The sequence below is a fragment of the Ornithorhynchus anatinus genome, chromosome 1 (genome assembly GCF_004115215.2).
Source record: "Ornithorhynchus anatinus isolate Pmale09 chromosome 1, mOrnAna1.pri.v4, whole genome shotgun sequence".
NCBI classification, from domain to species: Eukaryota; Metazoa; Chordata; class Mammalia; order Monotremata; family Ornithorhynchidae; genus Ornithorhynchus; species Ornithorhynchus anatinus.
In genome coordinates this window covers 71068416-71088085 of record NC_041728.1, presented here as the reverse complement: position 1 = coordinate 71088085, position 19670 = coordinate 71068416, and the positions used below count along the sequence as shown (strand labels likewise).

The following is a 19670-nucleotide window of genomic DNA, read 5'->3' as shown; positions in this document are numbered from 1 at the left end:
GTAGTCTTCCTTTCTTATTTCCCTTCTCTGTTCCTTGCCGGATAATTTGGTTCGTCCTTTTTTAGCGGCTCACTTGTATAGTCTAAATGCCAAGCGTGTAGAGCATTTTATTTATTTCTGGCTCATTCGTCCCTTCAGCTGACACTTAATCTTGAACAAGAGCACCTTCCAAGAATATACTTATACTATATGGGCCATTAGCTGCTCAACTTGTGTTTTGCTTGAGATACAAGGTGCAAAGGGAGTGCCTCAACACACCCAGGGTGGCTTTTTTTAATCTAATAGGTGCTGTGTTTGGGGTGTGGTAGTGTGCTCACACAGGAAATACTGTCGGTCATTAAGCATAAGGAAAATGGAAGAGGAAGAAGGTCCAGGAAAGATTGAGGCACTGTGAGAAGCCAGCCACTGGCCCACATCCTACCTCTGGCCTGGAACGCCTTCCCTCCTCCAATCCACCAGACAACTACTCTCCCCTGCACCCCTCTTCAAAGCTGTACTGAAGGCACTTCTCCTCCAAGAGGCCTTCCCAGACTAAGCTCCACTTTTCCTCATCTTCCACGTCACCCTGACTGACTCCCTTTGCTCTCCCCTCACCCTCCCAGCTCCACAGAACTTATGTATATATCTGTAATTTTATTTATTTGATGCCTTTCTACCCGCTGTAGACTGTGAGCATGTTGTGGGCAGGGATTCTCTCTCTTTATTGTTGTACTTTCCTAAACGTTTAGTCCAGTGCTCTGCACACAGTAAGTGCTCAAATACGATTGAATGAATGAAAGGTCCCCCAAAAAACTTTTCCTTTTGTTATGGGCTCTCTTCCTCAGCAATAGTAATGGGTACATGGCTGTGATTCTAAAAGTTGTATATCGAAGAGTGTGGGGCTCTGATGAAAGTCACCTTCCAAAAAGTTAGAACCAGAGGTGATCCCAACCAGGTTGGGAATGGACTTGCAAAGTGAAGCGTTGGTAAACTGGGCAGTTTGCATTGTTGAGGTGCTTCAGTGTACACCAATAGCTGCTTCTGAGTTTGCCAAATTTCTGTCATTGTATCTTTTTTTAACCAGTCAAGAAGGTGAAATTACCCTCATTTCTTAGAAATTCAACCTATTTGTCCAAACTCTGAAATAATAACATCCTCCAATAACTCATTTTTCTGTGTTTTTCTTATATAAAGACCTAACCTAAATTCTTCCAATACTTGTTGGAAAAATGATACTATTTTAAGATCAACTTTTCGAGAATTATTTAGTTGTTATGCAAGCACCCCTCTCAATTTCACATAGCTGAACTGCTCAGTGAAATATAACATTTGGTTCCCAAACTCCTTGTGGACAGGGAAATCATCTACCAACTCTTGTGTTGTAACCTCCCAAGCGCTTAGGACAGTGTTCTGCTCACAGTAAGCTCTCAGTAAATACCATAGATTGAATGAGGTGAGAATATGGCCATGTTATCAGTGTCTTAACTGAGTACTTTTCATAGTGGCCTATAGTATTCTGCCAGCTAAAATCTGGAAACCTACTTGACTCCAAAGTGCTTTGGGGACTCCCCACAACCTCTTTGCTCTGCAGAATGGAAAGTGTTCAGTCAGATTCAAAATGAAATATTTCTCTGAGCAGTGTATCCCCTTGAACTGCTTGGGGATTCATAGCCTCCCTCCTCTTCCTGTGAAATCCTGCAATGGAAGTAGAAATGTACTTCCTTCAATCACGGGGTCACTAATAGGCTGGTTGCCTTCTGCCCTCCATAGCAATATGGTCGCTAAAGGACTCCAGTAGTAATAGCATCCACCGGTTGCAATCCACTGTCCTAGACATTACTAAACACCTGGCGTATTCAATGGTCGCATGTTTCCTAGCCACAGAAAGCTTACGCTGTCTGTTAAGAAAGATGGAACGGTATTTACAAGTAGTCACCAAAATAAATCATATTTCTCGAGTACTTACTGTGGGCAGAGCACTGTACTAAGCGCTTGGGAGCTTATGATATAACAGAGTTGGGAGATACGTTCGCTGCCCACAATGAGTTTACAGTCTAGAGGGGGGATTGCAGAACTGTGCAGAGGTGCTGAGGGGCTGAGCGGTGAATAAAGTGTGCAAATTCAAGTACAAGGTCGATGCAGAAGGGAGTGGGAGAAGAGGAAATGAGGGCTTAATTAGGGAAAGCCTCTTGGAGATGTGCCTTCCATAGGCTTTGAAGGTGGGAAGAGTGATGGTCTGTCAGATATGAAGAGGGTGGTCGTTCCAGACTAGAGGCAGGATGGTGGGCAAGAGTTTGGTGGAGTGTGTGGGTTTGTATGTACATATATACCAAAGATTTGAGGAGTTCCAGCTTCTATCCATCTTCAGCACTTTTGTATATGTTTATTCACTTGTATATTCGATTATTTATGTGATTCCTCTTATTTAAGTATTTTTATGTCTGCTCCCCCAAAAGAGTGTCAGCTCCTTCCAAACCAGGAATGTGCGCTTCTTTATTTTGTACTTTTCAAGTGCCTGGTTCAGTGCACGGCACCGAGTGGGCACACAATAAACACCAGTGCACTAATTAAGAACATAAAGTGCAAGAGATGACTGAAGTTTATATGACTTGGAATGCTGGGAGACTTCCTGGAGGAGGTAGAATTTCAGAAGGACTTTGAATATGGAGGAGGTCTGTGGTCTGTCTGACTTGAGGAAGTTCCGCGACTGGTGAGCAGTATGAACTAGGGGACGGAGGCGGGAGAACTGCGAGCGAAGGCACAGTTAGAAAGTTATCTTGAGGAGTGAGGGAGGGGAGTAATGAGTGAAGGGGAGATATGAAAGGTGGGGTGAATTGGTGGAGAGCCATGAAGGCATATGTAAATTTTTGATGTGAAAGAGCACAGGGAGCCAGTGGTAGAACTTGAGGACTGGAGAGGTATTTGCCAAGCAACACTTAGATGACTTGAGCAACAGTATATAGTTTATATGGGAAGGTGGAGAGGCTGGAGGCAGGGAGACTAGTGAGGAGGTTAATACAGTTGTCTTCCCACAGTATAATTAGAGCTTATAACGGGAATGAAAAGACAGATCCAGGAGAGGATTTGACAGTGGATAGAAGATGCACATTTAAAGGGCAGCGAGAGGTTGAGGATGACACTGGGATTGCAGCTTTGGGGATAGGGAATGTAGTTGTGGTATTTAATAATTATGGTATTTAAGCACTTACCTGCCAGGCACTGTACTAAGCACCGGGGTGGATACAAGCAACTCAGGTTGGACACAGTCCCTGTCCCATTTAGGGCTCGCAGTCTTCATCCCCAGTTTACAGATAAGGTAACTGAGGCACAGAGAAGTGAAGTGACTTGCCCAAGGTGACACAGCAGATGAGGGGCATGGCCAGGACTAGAACGCATGACCTTTTGACTCACAGGCCCATGCTGGATCCACTGTGCCATGCGCTTACTATTTTCATTCAATCGTATTAAGCGCTTACTGCGTGCTGAGTCCAGTAATAAGCGCTTTGGAAAGCACAATATGACAGTAAACTGACAATCCCTGCCCACAGTGAGCTCGTAGTCTAGAGGTGGGGAGACAGATATCATACAAATAAATAGACATCAATAGAAATAAAATTACAGATATGTACGTAAGGGTGTGGTGCTCAGAGTAGGTGGAAGATCAAAGGGAGCAGGTCTGGGTGAAGCAGAAGGGAGTGAGACATGAGGAAGGGTGGGACTTATTTTGGGAAGACCTCTTGGAGGAGATGTGCCTTCAGTAAGGCTTTGAAGTAGGAGAGGGTAACTGGCGGATTTGAGGAGGGAGGGCATTCCAGGCCAGAGGTAGGACATGGGCAAGGGGTCAGCGGTGAGACAGGGGAAATGGAGGCACAGTGAGAAGGTTTATTCAATAGTATTTATAGTATTTATTGAGCACTTACTATGTGCAGAGCACTATACTAAGCGCTTGGAATGAACAAGTCGGCAACAGATATAGTCCCTGCCGTTTGATGGGCTTACAGTCTAATCGGGGGAGACGGACAGACAAGAACAATGGCAATAAATAGAGTCAAGGGGAAGAACATCTCCTAAAAACAATGGCAACTAAATAGAATCAAGGCGATGTACATTTCATTAACAAAATAAATAGGGTAATATATACAGTTGAGCAGATGAGTACAGTGCTGAAGGGATGGGAAGGGAGAGGAGGAGGAGCAGAGGGAAATGGGGGGAAAAGAGGGTTAAGCTGCGGAGAGGTGAAGGGGGGGTGGTAGAGGGAGTAGAGGGAGAAGAGGAGCTCAGTCTGGGAAGGCCTCTTGGAGGAGGTGAGTTTTAAGTAGGGTTTTGAAGAGGGGAAGAGAATCAGTTTGGCGGAGGTGAGGAGGGAGGGCGTTCCAGGACCGGGAGGACGTGGCCCGGGGGTCGATGGCGGGATAGGCGCGGCCAAGGGACGGTGAGGAGGTGGGCGGTAGAGGAGCGGAGCGTGCGGGGTGAGCGGTAGAAAGAGAAGGGAGGAGAGGTAGGAAGGGGCAAGGTGATGTAGAGCCTTGAAGCCTAGAGTGAGGTTAGCACCAGAGGAGCAAAGTGTGCTGGCTGGGTTGCAGAAAGAGAGAAGTGAGGTGAGGTCAGAGGGGGCGAGGTGATGGACAGCTTTAAAGCCAAAACTGAGGAGTTTTTGTTTGATACCGAGGTGGTTGGGCAACCACTGGAGACTTTTGAGGAGGTTGGTGACATATCTTGAACACGTTTCTGTAGAAAGATAATAATAATAATAATGTTGGTATTTGTTAAGTGCTTACTATGTGCCAAGCACTGTTCTAAGCGCTGGGGTAGACACAAACTAATCAGATTGTCCCACGTAGGGCTCACAGTCTTCATCCCCATTTTACAGATGAGGTAACTGAGGCACAGAGAAGTGAAGTGACTTGCCCAAAGTCACACAGCTGACAAGTGGCAGAGCCGGGACTAGAACTCATGACCTCTGACTCCCAAGCCTGGGCTCTTCCCACTGAGCCATGCTGCTTCTCATGGCTCCAAGCAGTGGAGTGAAGTATGAACTGGAATGAGGGGAGGCAGCAGGTTGAGAGGTCAGCAAGGAGGCTGATGCAGTAATCTAGGTGGGATAGGATGAGAGATTGTATTAACGTGGCAGCGGTTTGGTTGTAGAGGAAAGGGCAGATTTTAGCTATGTTGTGAAGGTGACACCGACAGGATTTGGTGACAGATTGAATATGTGGGTTGAATGAGAGAGAGGTATCAAGGATAACGCCAAGGTTACAGGCTCGTGAGACGGGAAGGATGGTAGTGCCATCTACAGTGAGGAGAAAGTTTGGGAGAGGACAGGGTTTGGGTGGAAAGATAGGGAGCTCTGTTTTGGACATGTTTGAGTTCATCCAAGTAGAGACCTCTTGAAGGGAAGAGGACGACGCAAGCCTGTAGGGAGAGAGATTAGGGGAGGAGATGTAGATTTGGGTATCATCTGCATACAGGGAGTAGCTGAATCTGTGGGAGCGAATGAGTTATCCAAAGGAATGAGTATTAAGCATTGCACTAAGCGCTGGAGTAGCTTCAAGATGATCAGGTCCAGCATGGGACTTACAGACTAAGTAGAAGGGAGAACAGGTATTGGATCCCCATTTTGCAGATGAGGGAACTGAGGCCCAAAGAAGTTAAAAGACTTGTCCAAGGTCACATAGACAAGTGGCAGATTGGGGATTAGAACCCAGGTCCTCTGACTCCTTTACTCACTGCTTCATTACCATAAATATGGTAATGTTAACTGAAATGGAAAAATTAGGGTGAGTGTGTTTAGGGGGAAAGCTAAGTATTTCTGTTTTGGTACCTATTGCATTTACTGTGCCAATGGGAAATCCAAGAGGAAGATGTCCTGGAAGCAGGAGGAGATACAGGATTCAGTCATTCAGTGGTATTTAGTGCGTGCTTGCTATAGGGTGTTAGCAGAGGCTTTCTGGAGTCCAAGGGTAAGCAAACATGGCTTCGTTACTTATTGATTTCTTTTAATGCCCCTCTTCCCCCACCTAGACTGAAAGCTTGTTCTGGGCAAGGAAAGTGTCTGCTAACTCTGTTGCATTGGACACTCCCAAGCGCTTAGTACAGTGCTCTGCACATAGTAAGCGCTCAATAAATGCCATTAATTACTCTGTGCAGAGCACTGTATTAAGCACTTGGGAGAGTAGAATATAACACTTGGTAGACACCTTCCCTGCCCACAACGAGCGTTACCGTCTAGAAGGAGGGACAGGCCCTAATATAAATAAATAAAATAGGTAATGTACATGAGTGTTGTGGGGCTGAGAGGGGGTAAATAAAGGGTGCAAATCTAAGTGCAAGGGCAGCGCAGAAGAGAGCAGGAGAAGAGGGAATGAGGGAGGTTGGAGAAGGCCTCTTGGAGGAGATGTGTTTTTAACAGGGCTTTAAAGGTTGAGAAGAGTGATAGTCTTTTGGATATGAAGAAGGAGGGAGTTCCATGCCAGAGGCAGGATTTGTGCGCGGTGGTGAATAGACAAGATCGAGATAAGATCGGCTTGTGACCTTGGCAAAGCTCTTGACCTATAGAACAAGCTGTGTCTGCTTACATTCTGTTGGACTAAGTTCTTTTGATTCAGTATCAGGAAACATACTAAAACTGTTTTCCTTGTACTTAAAACATGAGATGTTTACCAGGTTCTCAAAAGTTTTGACCCAGTTTAGTCATTTATTTTGAATGCCAAACAACACTGAAGTTTGAGTGTAGGCTAGAATTTAAAGGAAGTCAGACCGTTCATTCAAATGTATTTTTTGTGCTCTTCAGTATTTGTTGAAAAGCCCAGGATTTGCTTTTGTTTTGAGCTATTCAGCACTTACTGCACCAAGTAAGAATCCTTTTGTACCTGCACAGATACTTCTTCCCCAAGTACACATCCTTTGAAGTTGCTTTAAAGCCTTTGAGTTGTAAGCCCCACCCTTATTTGAACAATGTCCTTTCTACCCTGGGTTTATCTCTAGTTGCTGTGTAATACAGATGCCAGACTATGAATGCATAAATAACAGATCCAGTGTGGCAACAAGATGCCCAGTTGCAGTTTGAAACAACTGTATTTGAAATCCGACCAAACCAAAAGCATTGGTTCTGGGAAGGTTGATGTCAAGCTAAAATTACATTGTTCCTCCTTATGAGAGAAGTACTTTTTTATTAATAAAAGGAATGGGAAGGTTATTATTTGCAGAAGATAGTTGTTCTGAGATTCAACTGATCTGATACTGAGTTTTTTCAGTGTGGTGGATGATAGCCTTCATTCTAGTGTAACACACACTGATAACCTCTGGGTATGGGGATGTAGTTCAGGGGACTGCAACCTTTTCATGCAGAAGAATCAAATCAAATGAAAACTATGATTAAATGGTGTGCAAAAAGCCAATCATACGATTTAAACAGATGAGGAAAGAAAAGGGAGGGAGTGGTGGAAGTAGGAGAGAGAGAGAATGAGAATTTGTGGTTCACTGGGAAGGGAGGAGGAGAGGTGTCAGAGTAGCAAAACAGTGTGGTGTTTGTTGTTTCACACTTGCCTCTCTGTTTCCAACAACACACACATAAACACAACCCCCCCCCACACACACACACCCTTTTCCCCATGCCACCACTGCTCTGGACCATTCACAGTTGGGGGATGACTCTTTTCATCCAGTGTACATGTAGAGCTGGCCCCTCTGCCCCTGCCCTTCCCTGCCCACTGTGCAGCTTTCCTGCTACCTTTTGTGTGTAGTACCCAATGCTGTGGGGAGTTGGACACTGGTTCCCCTTCCCTGCCCAGCTTGGCTGGCCTACCTCTGCACTACTGCTCATGGATTGCATCATTTGACTCTCAGGTCAAAGCCCCATCTCCCTCTTTCCAGGTGCTGTTCCCTGCATGGAAAGTCTGGCACTTGATAATTTAAAATTTGGAGAGACCTGATCAGGAGTTCTTTATGGAGCACCCCTTAATGGGATCCTCTTGAAGGATTTTGCCTGATTAGCATTTCGTAGAACAAAATCTCCCAAATCATCGCAGGACTTCAGCCTCACGCTCATCCTTGCCTACCATTTTCCCATGGGGAAGTGGGGGCAAAAAGCAAGTAGGTGGGTAGGGATACAGCATAGTGGAAAGTGCCCCGACTAAAGATTTGGCATTCAAAAGTGGCCATTGATGGCTTGCCAAGGCAGCTTCACTCACTTTAGCCAATTATTTTCAAGATTCCTGCTGAACCTTAAGTGGTTTTTTAGTCAGAAAATGTCCCCACTGATGGTCTAATACTTTCTTGCTGCCAACACCATGAGGTATGGGTTGGGTGCAACTTTGTGTGGATCAGAATGTCGTAAATGCTTAATAAATACCATAACCAGCTAGGAGTTGTCAGCACACTGCTAGATTTTCATTCTTTTGAACTGTTATCCTCAGTAAGAAATTAGGCGCCTACAGAGGGATCATAATTGTCAGCCAGAGGCCTGCAACATGCCTCTAAACTTCCGTCTTCTTTTTTGTACCTACCCCAGTCTTTATGCTTATTTAGTAAATTTAAAGTAAATTGAGAAGCAGCATGGCCTAGTGGATAGAGCCTGGGCCTGAGATTCAGAAGGACCTGAGTTCTATTCCCAGTTCCACCACTTGGGCAAGTCACTTCACTTTTCAGTGCCTCAGTTACCTCATCTGTAAAATGGAGATTCATACTGTGAGCCCCATGTGGGACAGAGACCATGTCCAAACCAATTAGCTTGTTTTTACCCAGCACTTAGAACAGCACTTGAAGTGTAGTAAGTGCTTAATAAATGCCATCATCATTACTATTGTCATTATTAAATGTCATAAGAGAAGCAGCGTGGCTCAGTGGAAAGAGCATGGGCTTGGGCGTCAGAGGTCATAGGTTTGAATCCCGGCTCCGCTACTTGTCAGCTATGTGACTGTGGGCAAGTCACTTAACTTTTCTATGCCTCAGTTACCTCATCTGTAAAATGGGGATTAAGACTGTGAGCCTCACGAGGGACAACCTGATTACCCTGTATCTACCCCAGCGCTTAAAACAGTGCTCTGCACATAGTAAGCACTTAACAAATACCAACATTATTATTACAAAGGAATGATTTTAAGCTCATGGGGGATTAAAGTCCAAGAAGCATACTGGGTCTATGTTTTCCCACACTGTCTCTCATGCTAGAGTTGATGGACCTCTGGAGATACATGATGGAATTTAGGAGGTCTGCAAATACCAAGCAAAACAGTCAGACTAAAATGGGCTTTCCTTGTCTTCCTAATATCAAGACTCCAACCAATCCAGACTACGTGTGTGTCCTGAATCCCACCCTAGTTGGTTTAAGGGACTGTAAAAATTTTTTTTAATTAAAAGGTAGTCTTGGATAAAGTTTGAGTGATGGCTCTAATTTCATTTCAACTAAATACCCCACTGACATTTGACTAAATGTCATATACTCCTTTTCATTGTTTTGTATTAATTTCAACTTTCCACATGCTGCATGCAAGTTACTTGGCCACCTAAGGTAAGTGGGCTCTGGGGACTTCTGATTAAATCATAAAGGGAGGTTTTCCCTCTCCCAACTAATATTTTTAGAGGACGGGGAAACTCCGTCCAACCTTTGGGGGGGGGGGGAAGCTCTGAGCCCCAATATTCCTATGGCAAACCTTGAAACAAATGAATTGATAGTTATGGCAAAAGGTGAAAAGTACTGAATTACAGTGAAACTTCCCCCCCCCCCCCCCCCAACCCCCCCAGTGGTATCTTTTAAGTGCTTACTATGTGGCAGTCACAGTACTAAGGGTTGGGATAGATACAGCATAATCAGGTTGGACACAGTCCATGTTCCACATGGGGATCACAGTTTTAATCCCCATTTTACAGATGAGAGAACTGAGGCTCAGAGAATTGCAGTGACTTGCTCAAGATCACACGGCAACCAAGTGGCAGAGCCAGGATTATAAGGTCCTTCTGACTCCCAGGCCCAGGCTCTATCCAATAGGCCATGCTGCTTCTCAGTTTATTTTTATTGATACTGTACAATCAGTTCTCTGATAATATGGGAATTATGATCTTGATGGAGCCCAACCCAGTGAGCATTCACACAACCGTGTCTTCTAACATTACATCACATTTTTTAATGGTATTTGCTAAGTGCTTGCTATGTGCCAATTTTGTACTTTCCAAGTGCTTAGTACAGTCCCCTGCACACAGTAAGTGCTCAATAAATACGATTGAATGAATGAGCCAGGTACTGTACTAAGCACTGAGGCAGATTCATGCTAATCAGGTTGAACACTGTCCATGTCCCACATGGGGCTCACAGTCTTAATCCCCATTTTACAGATGAGGTAACTGGAGCACAGAGAAGTGAAGTGGATTGCTCAAGGTCAATCAGCAGACAGGTAGGAGAGCTGGAATTAGAACTCAGATTCTTCTGACTCCCAGGCCCGTGCATTATCTGCTAGTTCACAGTGCTTCTCGGTGTGTTGGAAGAGTACTCCCTAATTCTCTAGCAGCGTTTTTTCCAAAATGTGTAGTGTAAACATACTTTATAGAAGAACTGATTGTACTATTTCCTAGTCAATAGTGGTATTTATCAAGTGCTCACTGTGCAGAGCACTGTACGATACTTTAGTGACTACAGTACAGCAGAGTTGGTAGAGAGAATTTCATACCCACGAGTTTATAGTGTGGTTGATTAGGACTTGCAGCATGGCTTAGTGGCAAGAGCAAAGGCTTGGGAGTCAGAGGTCCTGGGTTCTAATCCCTGCTCTGCCACTTGTCAGCTGTGTGATTTTTGGGCAAGTCTTAATTTATCTGGGCCTCAGTTACCTCATCTGTAAAATGGGGATTGACTGTGAGCCCCACCTGGGACAACTTGATTACCATGTATCTCCCCCAGTGCTTAGAACAGTCCTTGGCACATAGTAAGCATTTAAGACATACCATTATTATTATTATTATTATAGTGGGCCTTATTAACAATGTTGACCTCGCTCAGCCACACCAAAGATATGTTCTCTCCTCTTCTGATTTTCTTTAGTGATGTGGCTATGTATCTGTTTACATGTTTGACTTTTCTATTCAAATCTTTTGTCTATCTCCAGCAGCTGGAAATTGCATAATGTGTAGGATGAGCCTTTGATCCTCCCTTAATTGATGACTATATTTCATTCATTCACTTGTATTTATTAAGGGCTTACTGTGTACAGAGCACTGTACTGAGCACTTGGGAAAGAACAGCACAAAAATAAATATTGAGGACTTACTGTGTGTAGAGCACTGTACCAAGTGATTCATTGTTACATTTATTGAGTGCTTACTGTGTGCAAAGCACTGTACTAATTGCTTGGGAGAGTATAACACACATTCCTGCTCACAGTCTAGCGGGGGAGACAGACATTTAATGTAAATAAATTGCAGATATATAAATGCTTGGGAGAGGACAATACAACTGAACTGGTAGACACGCTCCCTGCCCACAACAAGCTTACAGTCTAGAGGGGGAGGCAGAGATTAATATAATATTGGAGAAGGAGGTGTTCTGTGTCGTGGCCAGATGAGAAGTGGAAGAGAATTAGTACAGAGAAGAGTCCGTTTAGATTAGGCAAGAAGGAGGCTATTGATCTTAGAGAGAGAAAGGTCTCAGTGGAGTAAAGGGTGGGTCCCAAATTCAAGAGGGTCTAGAGAGGATTGGAGGAGGGGAAGTGGAGGCCGTGGGTTTGGGGAGTTTAGACAGAATGGGAGGAGGGAAATGGGGCAATGGCTATTGGTGCAGTTAGGCTAGGTAGGGGTGACCCTGGTGTGTTTGAAGGCAGAGAGGAGGCAGGGGAGAAGAGAGGGCACGAGTGCTTTTAAGAAGCTGAGATGTGTTGAGGTTGGGAGCAGTTAACTTTTGAAAGCAGGTGGGAGATCTCTTGTGAGATAACAGAAAAGGAAGAGTGAGAGGATGTAGGGGTGAGTGAAAGTGGAGGAGGTGAGAGGACGATTCTTTGGAGAGCCCTTACCTGGTGGTTTCAGTTTTGTCACTGAAGTAATTGACAAGGTCAACAGGGGCAAGAAAGAGAAGGTGGGGGCACTGGGGAGTTAAGGAGGACGTTAAAGATTTTAAATAGTTCTTGGGGACTGATTGCTTGAGATTTGACGAGGAAGATTGTCAGCCTGGCCTGTTCTGCCAGTAGCAATTCGTGGAACAAGCCCAGGAGTGGAGGAACTGTACTGTGGAGGTGATCCGGCGTAGGGGTTTGATGCGAGATCAACAGAGGGGCAAAGGCTCAAGTTAGTCATATTAAGCGCTTACTGTATGCAAAGCCTGTATGAAACGCTTGGAAGAGTAAACACGTAATGAACAGATTCCCTGTCCACAACGAGCTCACAGTCCGGGGGCGGTTTGAATTCAGAGAAGAGTGCAGAGCATGGATTAGTGCATCTCATTATTTTTCCTTCCTATAACTTATTTTAATGTCTGCCTCCCCAGCTAGACTATAAACTCCTTGAGGGTAGGAATGGTTTCTGCTTATTCCATTGTACCCTCTTAAGACCTTGATGCGGTGTTCTCTGAGCTCACAGCTCAAAAAATGCTGTTGATTGATTGGAGGCTAGTGGTAGCCGCTTTAGGTCGTAAGCTCACTGTGGGCAGGGAATGTGTCTGAGCTCTGTTATATTGTACTCTCCTAAGCACTTAATACAGTTCTCTGCTCACAGTAAATTTTCAGTAAATATGATAGATTGATAGTCCAAATAAGGCCTGATAGCCTGGGCTAAGTAGAGGGGTTTTGGTGATCAGAGGTCTCTGGTGGAGGGGGAGAGCAGTTTTGAAGAAAGGGTGGATATGCGAGGTCATGATCAGAGTGGGACTTCAGAGTTGGTGAGCTACCTAAATCACATCATCCCTGGATCATATTTCTCTTTTTCACCCTGAATTAGAGAAGCAGCATGGTGAAATGGATAGAGCAGGGGCGTGGGAGGCAGAAGGTCATGGGTTCTAATCCTGGATTCATCACTTGTCTGCTGTATGATCTTGGGCAAGTCACTTTGTTCCTCTGTGCCTCAGTTACCTTGTCTGTAAAATGGGGATTGAGACTGTAAGCCCCACAGGGAACAGGGACTGTGTCTAACCTAATATGCTTGTATCCATCCCAGTGCTTAGTACAGTGCCTAGCACATAGTAAATGCTTAACAAATACCATTATTATTAACCTCCTCATTGTGCCTCGTTCTCACCTGTCCCGCCGTCGACTCACCTGTCCCGCCGTCGACCCCTGGCCCACGTCCTACCTTTGGCCTGAATGCCCTCCCTCTCACATCTGCCAAACTAGCACACTTCCCCCCTTCAAAGCCCTGAGAGCTCACTTCCTTCAGGAGGCCTTCCCAGGCTGAACCCCCCTTTTCCTCTTCTCCTCCTCTCCTTCCCATCACCCCGTCTCCCTTCCTATGCTCTACCCCTCTCCCTGCCCCACAGCACTTGTGTAGATATGTGTACATATTCTATTTTATTAATGATGTGTGTATATATATATATAATTCTATTTATATTGATGCTATTGATGCCTGTCTACTTTTTTGGTTTTGTTGTCTGTCTCCCCCCTCCTAGACTGTGAGCCTGTTGGCTGGGTAGGAATTGTCTCTCTCATGCCGAATTGTACTTTCCAAGTGCTCAGGACAGTGCTCTGCACACAGTAAGCACTTAATAAATACAATTGAATGAATTATGGGGTTGCCTCTACGAGGGATATTTTTGGTCCATCACTGTATTTCTGGCGGGAATATAGATAAAGCCCAAAGTCTTCTTTTCGTGGCAGCTGCCTGTAAATGCTCATGACTTTTTTTTTTAACAGTAAGAGATTATATTTTTGCTGAATCATTTAATTAGTAGCTGCCAAAACAGCCGAACTACTACCCCTTAGAGGAGCTTATTTTTGTTTTTTTCACCTTTCACTCCTTCCTTGCCCCACCTTCCCCCTCACCCTTCTTCAAGAATGCTATTTTAGATCTTGGACTGGAGAGACCATTAGTGTGGTCCAATAATAATGCTCATGTTGTTAAAGTCAGTACTGGCGATCTACTTGGCCATAAGAAGCAGTATGGCCTTGTGAAAAGAGCATTGTCCTGGGAGTCAGAGTACCTGGATTCTAATCCTACGGTTACTTGCCTGCTGTGTGACCTTAGGCAAGTCATTTAACCTCTCTATGCCTCAGTTTCCTTATCTGCAAAATGGGGATTCAGTACCTGTTCTCCCTGCTACTTAGACTGTGGGCCCAATGTGGGACTTGATTATCTTGTATCTACCCAAGTGCTTAGTATGGATCTTGGCAAATAGTAAGTGCTTAACAAATACCACTATTATTATTATTATTACTATTATTATTGAGACTGTGAGCCCCGCGTTGGACAGGGACTGTGTCCAACCCAATTTGCTTATATCCACCTCAGTGCTTAGGACATTTCCTGGCCCATAGTGAAAGCTTAACAAATACCATTATTATTATTATTACTCTGATATTCTTAAAATAAAACTTTTTTCAGCCTTAAGTTTCTTAACTCTGCTTCTGTACCATTCCTTTTAAAATGTTGTGTCCCTGGGTTGAATTTTAGCCAATGTTTTAATCAACCTTAAAGGTAAGATTTTTCAGAATGAACAAGCTAGACAAATCTTCCTAACTCACTGTGAGTTCACAGGACCATTCCCTGCACCTGTATTAGCCTTTGTAGAACTTCTAGCTTGTGACCCCCATTCGTGTCCTAACACTTGCCAAGAGAACCTGAGCTCTTTTTTTAATTAACTGATCAGACCCATAGCATGGGCCTATTCATGTAAGTTATCCAAATAATTCACTCTAATGCATAATTTTAGTCTCTAAGTATCAAATATTTCAAGTCACACACCAGAAAATTGACTTGTGTATATTTTGGACCTGCGTTATTCATATAATTTCCCTTCAGTAGGGATCATGGCTATCAACTTTGTTATAGTTTCCCCAGTACTTAGTACACTGCATTGCACATAGTAAGTGCTCAATAAATACCACTGATTGATGTGTTGATTATAAAATTTTCTAACCTCACAATCATCACCTACTGGTAGGACCACAATAGCTGTAGCTTCATTTTCTCTCCAGTTCAGGCCTCACTTGATACCTGATTCTGTAGTGGCAACAGCTCATCCAAATGATTCTGAGAACATCCTCTCAATTTTCCAGTTATGATCCATTTAGGAAGAACTTTTTATCTGTATTAAGCCTTGTCACACATTGCAATGGCTATTTGTGAATGCATTATTCCTCTTGTACCCAGTTTCTCCAAATTGCAAAATAAGTGCTGCAGAAAGAGGGGACACACTTTCTGGAATAAATGTTTAACCAAAAAAAACCCACCTGAGCTCCTGAGATGAATGATTTCTTCTAATACAACAATCAGTCTGTCCTCTGCCTCCTGGGTGTAACAGATTTGAAGTTAGATTACCATTTAATGTTTTTTTGAACTAGACTTTGATTTCTACAAAGAGGCATACTTATCAGGCTTATCAGAAATTCCCTTGGGAGTTCTACCTGCTTCATTCAGATAATAGTATTTGAAGGCTTACTCTCTACCCAGCACTGTTCTAAGTGGTTGGGAAGGTACAATAGAATTGTAGGCACGATACTGTATTCAGGGAATTTACAATTAAGAAGGAAAGATAAAACATTAAAATAAAGCACAGGTAGGGGAAGCAACTGTGATTAAAGTTATGTTCCTCAGTGCCTTGGGAGGATCAGCGTTGACTGAAAGTTTACTATTTGTAGAAGTAGCACTGCGTGATTAATTTTAGGGAGATAAGGACAAGTCATAATGTTGGTATTTGTTAAGCACTTACTATGTGCCAAGCACTGGGATAGATACAAGCTAATCAGGTTGTCCCATGTGGGGCTCACAGTCTTCATCTCCATTTTACAGATGAGTTAACTGAGTCACAGAGAAGTGAAGTGACTTACCCACGGTCACACAACTGACAAGCGGCAGAGCCGGGATTAGAGCCCATGACCTCTGACTCCCAAGTCCTGAAACTGACTTTCTGAACTTGCGCATATATGTATGTTTCTCCATTTCTAGACTAAAGTACGAAAAATAATTTGAGGAATAAGAAAGCTTTCAGTCTTATTCAGTTTATAGGTGCACTGTCGTTAATTTAGCCTCAGACTTTACCTGCTCTTTCCCTTGTTCTGAGGTCAATGAAATAGTGTTTCGTGATAGTATATACTGCAGCTGTTGTTCCAAACTCCACTATCGTAGTTTTGTCCATACCAGCCAAATTTCAGCCTCTCTTGCCCTGAAACTTCACTGCAGAACATGCACATGGGCTCCATCTTAACTTGAATTTATTGAGGCAGGAAGAATGTGAATTGCTTTATCTGACCCTTTTTTGTTTTCTTTTTATTTTCAACAGGTGGAATACATGTTAGTCTCTTTTGATCACATAAACAAGAAAGTGCGCTTGGTTCTGTCTGGAGAGGAAGTCCTTGAGACACTGCAAGCAAAAGGGGAAAGGGCAAATCCAAAGTAAGCAGACTGAAAACCAAATTCCTTAAGGGGTTAAGAGTAGCGGTTAGGAGTATTTAGTACCCATTTGGTGCTGTAAGGGAGTAAGGTTAAAAGGTTGCTGTTCTAGATTTTGAAAATCTAGTTAAGGCCATTAAGGATGTTGGTTAGTTACCAGAAACACCTGTGCTTGCCTCAGGCCAACCCACAAAATTCATTCTGTTTCTTCCCCAGGAGTGGCAAACTGAGGAAAATTTCAGGGTGCTACCACAGGGGGACTAGGACCAACCTGATCAAATCGGGCTCCTGCCTCTGTCATTCTAGGTCCCTGGGCCAGCCTTTACTGATTATCTCTCCCAATGCTGCTCCCTCCTTACCTCCCTTCTCACACCCCACACCACTTCCTGTCACTTTAGGAAACCAACTAGTGCTCAATACCATGAATCAATCCAGAAGATAAGAGTGGTTTACATTCTACTGTCATAATAAAGGCTGAAACTATTTATTATATGGTATGTGGGTTTTTAAAGGTCAGCTTGGGTTGTTAGATGAATGCTGTGCATATTTAAACATCTACTTTTATCGTAAACTGAGGATCTGTGACTTTTGAGTGGGTATTAATGTGGATTTTTGCTTCATTTTTTTTCTGGCTTTATAAAAATATTTGTTTTTTGATAAACTGAGCGGGTATCACTAAGGGAATTTAAGCAGTACCTTTTTCCTTCTGTAGCCATCCTACTCTTTGGAGACCAGAGTATGGAAGTTATATGATAGAAGGGACACCTGGACAGCCATACGGAGGAACAATGTCTGAATTTAATACAGTTCAAGACAACATGAGAAAACGTCGGCTGGAGGCTTCCTCAGTGATGAAAGAAAATGAAGCTCTCTGCACTATTACATCATTTCCTAGGTTAGCCTCTAAATTAAATGCCTTGTTGTTTTTTGAAACTTTCCCCTCCCTGATTTTTAGATACTGAAACAGTGCAGAGGTAGGGAGCCTGCAACTGTTGAACATGACTGTTATTGCTTCTAAAAATCAAATGTTTTAAAAACCTCACAACTGCTGAACATGACTGTTATTTCTTCTAAAGATCAAATGTTTTAAAAACCTCACTCTGTTAAAAAAATAAATAAATAAATAAATAAATAAATAAAAAATAAAAAAAAATAGGCTTAGCATTTAACTCTTGATGCCAGATGACAAAACACGAGTGTGTGAGACCTACCTTGTCAGAACAGTTGCATTGTTTAACCATCTAACAACAAAAGCAGCAAAGCAAAGTGGAAGGGACTGCTTTTCTTCTTTATGCTGGATGTGCATTATGGTGTGTAGGAAGAATGATTAAATGTAGATACAGTGAATTTCAATCCCTGGAGAAATTTACATTCTGTATTCAATAAATTATGCTGCTCCAATAAATCTGTTATTTGTACTGGATGGTGAAGGCCATTTTGAAGACATGAACTGTTTTGGGAAGTTTTGCGTGGAGTTGAAGAATATGGTTGTATAGTGGTAACTCCTCTATTCAGCGCCTATACAAACCACAAAGATTTTGAAGAGATTTTATTGTGGCCTTAGCCAGAAACAAAAGAGATTTAGGACAAAGGCTGAAAACTTCTGAGTTGGGAATGTCCAGACTTTAATTTGTTGCAGAGGGTGGCCACAGCTGTTCTTGTCATCTCCAGACTCAGTCCTGCCCTGAACACTGCCATCTTGGTAATGGCTCTCTGGTTCTATAATTAAAGTTAATTTGAGATTGATATGGTGACCGCTTCTGTAGTTGAGCAGGAAAATTAGAAGGAAGTTTTGAGATTGTGCAGTGCAGGGAGAGATTGGATAGTATAGTATAAAGGAAGCAGTGTGGCCTAGTAGATGAAGTACTTGCCGGGGAGTCAGAGGACCTGGATTCTTAACCCAGCTCTGACATTTCCCTGCTGTGTGACTTTGGACAAGTCCCTTAACTTCTCTGCCTTAGTGTCCTCAACTGCAAGATGGGGAGTCAATTCTTCTTCCTCCTACTAGACTATGAGTCCTATGTGGGACAGGGACTGAATCCAGCCTTCTATCTACCCCAACAGTTAGAAATGCGCTTGACACATAGTAAGTGCTTAACAAATAACTTAAAAAAAAACAACTGCATAGTATTTTCTCAAAGAGGTAAACTGCAGTTGAGGGAGTGCATATGGTAGCCCACTCATCGCATATTGGTAGAAACCACTTCTGGCTGACGTTCTTTTGGTCAAGGGTAAGTTATGAAATTCTGCTCCTTCATAATGTTTGCCTACAATGATCTCCCGGTACATCTATTGGAAGTTTTAGTTCTTCATAAATTTTTTGTAGATTAGGCTGCCCTGGGTTCACAGTTCCAGAGCATAAACCTACACCAACTGAAGGAGGTGCCTCAAAATCTCTCTTCTTTCCAGATGAAGCAATAAACAAGCACCCCAGGTTCAGGTATGTGTGCTAGTGGGTTTTGTATTTGTAGCTACAAGTTAAATGACTGGATTTCAGTAGTTAATCTCGGTCCCCTCATAACAGCTGACAGATTTTAGGGTTACTGCGGTTCCTACACTACTGCTTTTCAGAGGCAATATCAACCTCTGACACCGCTTTGAGAAGCGGTATGGCTTAGTGGTTAGAACATGGGCCTGGAGTCGGAAGGACCTCGGCTCTAATCTTAACTCTGCCATTTGTCTGCTCTGTGACCTTGGGCAAGTTACTTAACTTCTCTGGGCCTCAGTTACCTCATCTGTAAAATGGGGACAGAGACTATATCCCCTGCTTAGTCTGTATGTACCTCAGCGCTTAATAAAGTGTCTGTCTGGCACATAGTAAGAGCTTTACAAATACCATATAAAAAAAAAATCCTCAAAGTCCTCCTCCAACTGTCTCTCTGCCTGGTTACCATCCACTCTTACTGTTTTCATTATTGTATCCATGGCTGCCTTCTTGCTGTCCTCACACTCTTCCACTTCCTTCCTGTTGTTGCCAAACAACACCCCTCCTTCCCTTTCCCTGAGCCCAAGGCCCCCTCCTTCAGGAAACTTTTCTTGACTAATTCTGCGCACTCTGACCCAACCCTCAGCTCACTCTTGAAACTCTAGCACTTGTATATGCATTTATATTGATTCTGGATTTGTCTTGGGAGGCAGGGACTATGTTCAATTCTTGCTATGCTCCTAGAGTT

The 19670-nt window shown here is 43.4% G+C and overlaps 1 protein-coding gene across 1 annotated transcript in view; it reads left to right on the top strand.

Moving 5' to 3' along the window:
* GCLC (glutamate-cysteine ligase catalytic subunit) overlaps positions 1-19670 on the top strand; it is a 55400-nt gene that overhangs the window by 10759 nt on the left and 24971 nt on the right. Inside the window, exons 2-4 of the mRNA XM_029059247.2 lie at positions 16388-16500; positions 17210-17392; positions 18824-18937. Of these exons, the coding sequence (XP_028915080.1) occupies positions 16388-16500; positions 17210-17392; positions 18824-18937 (410 nt within the window). The remainder of the gene's footprint in view (positions 1-16387; positions 16501-17209; positions 17393-18823; positions 18938-19670) is intronic.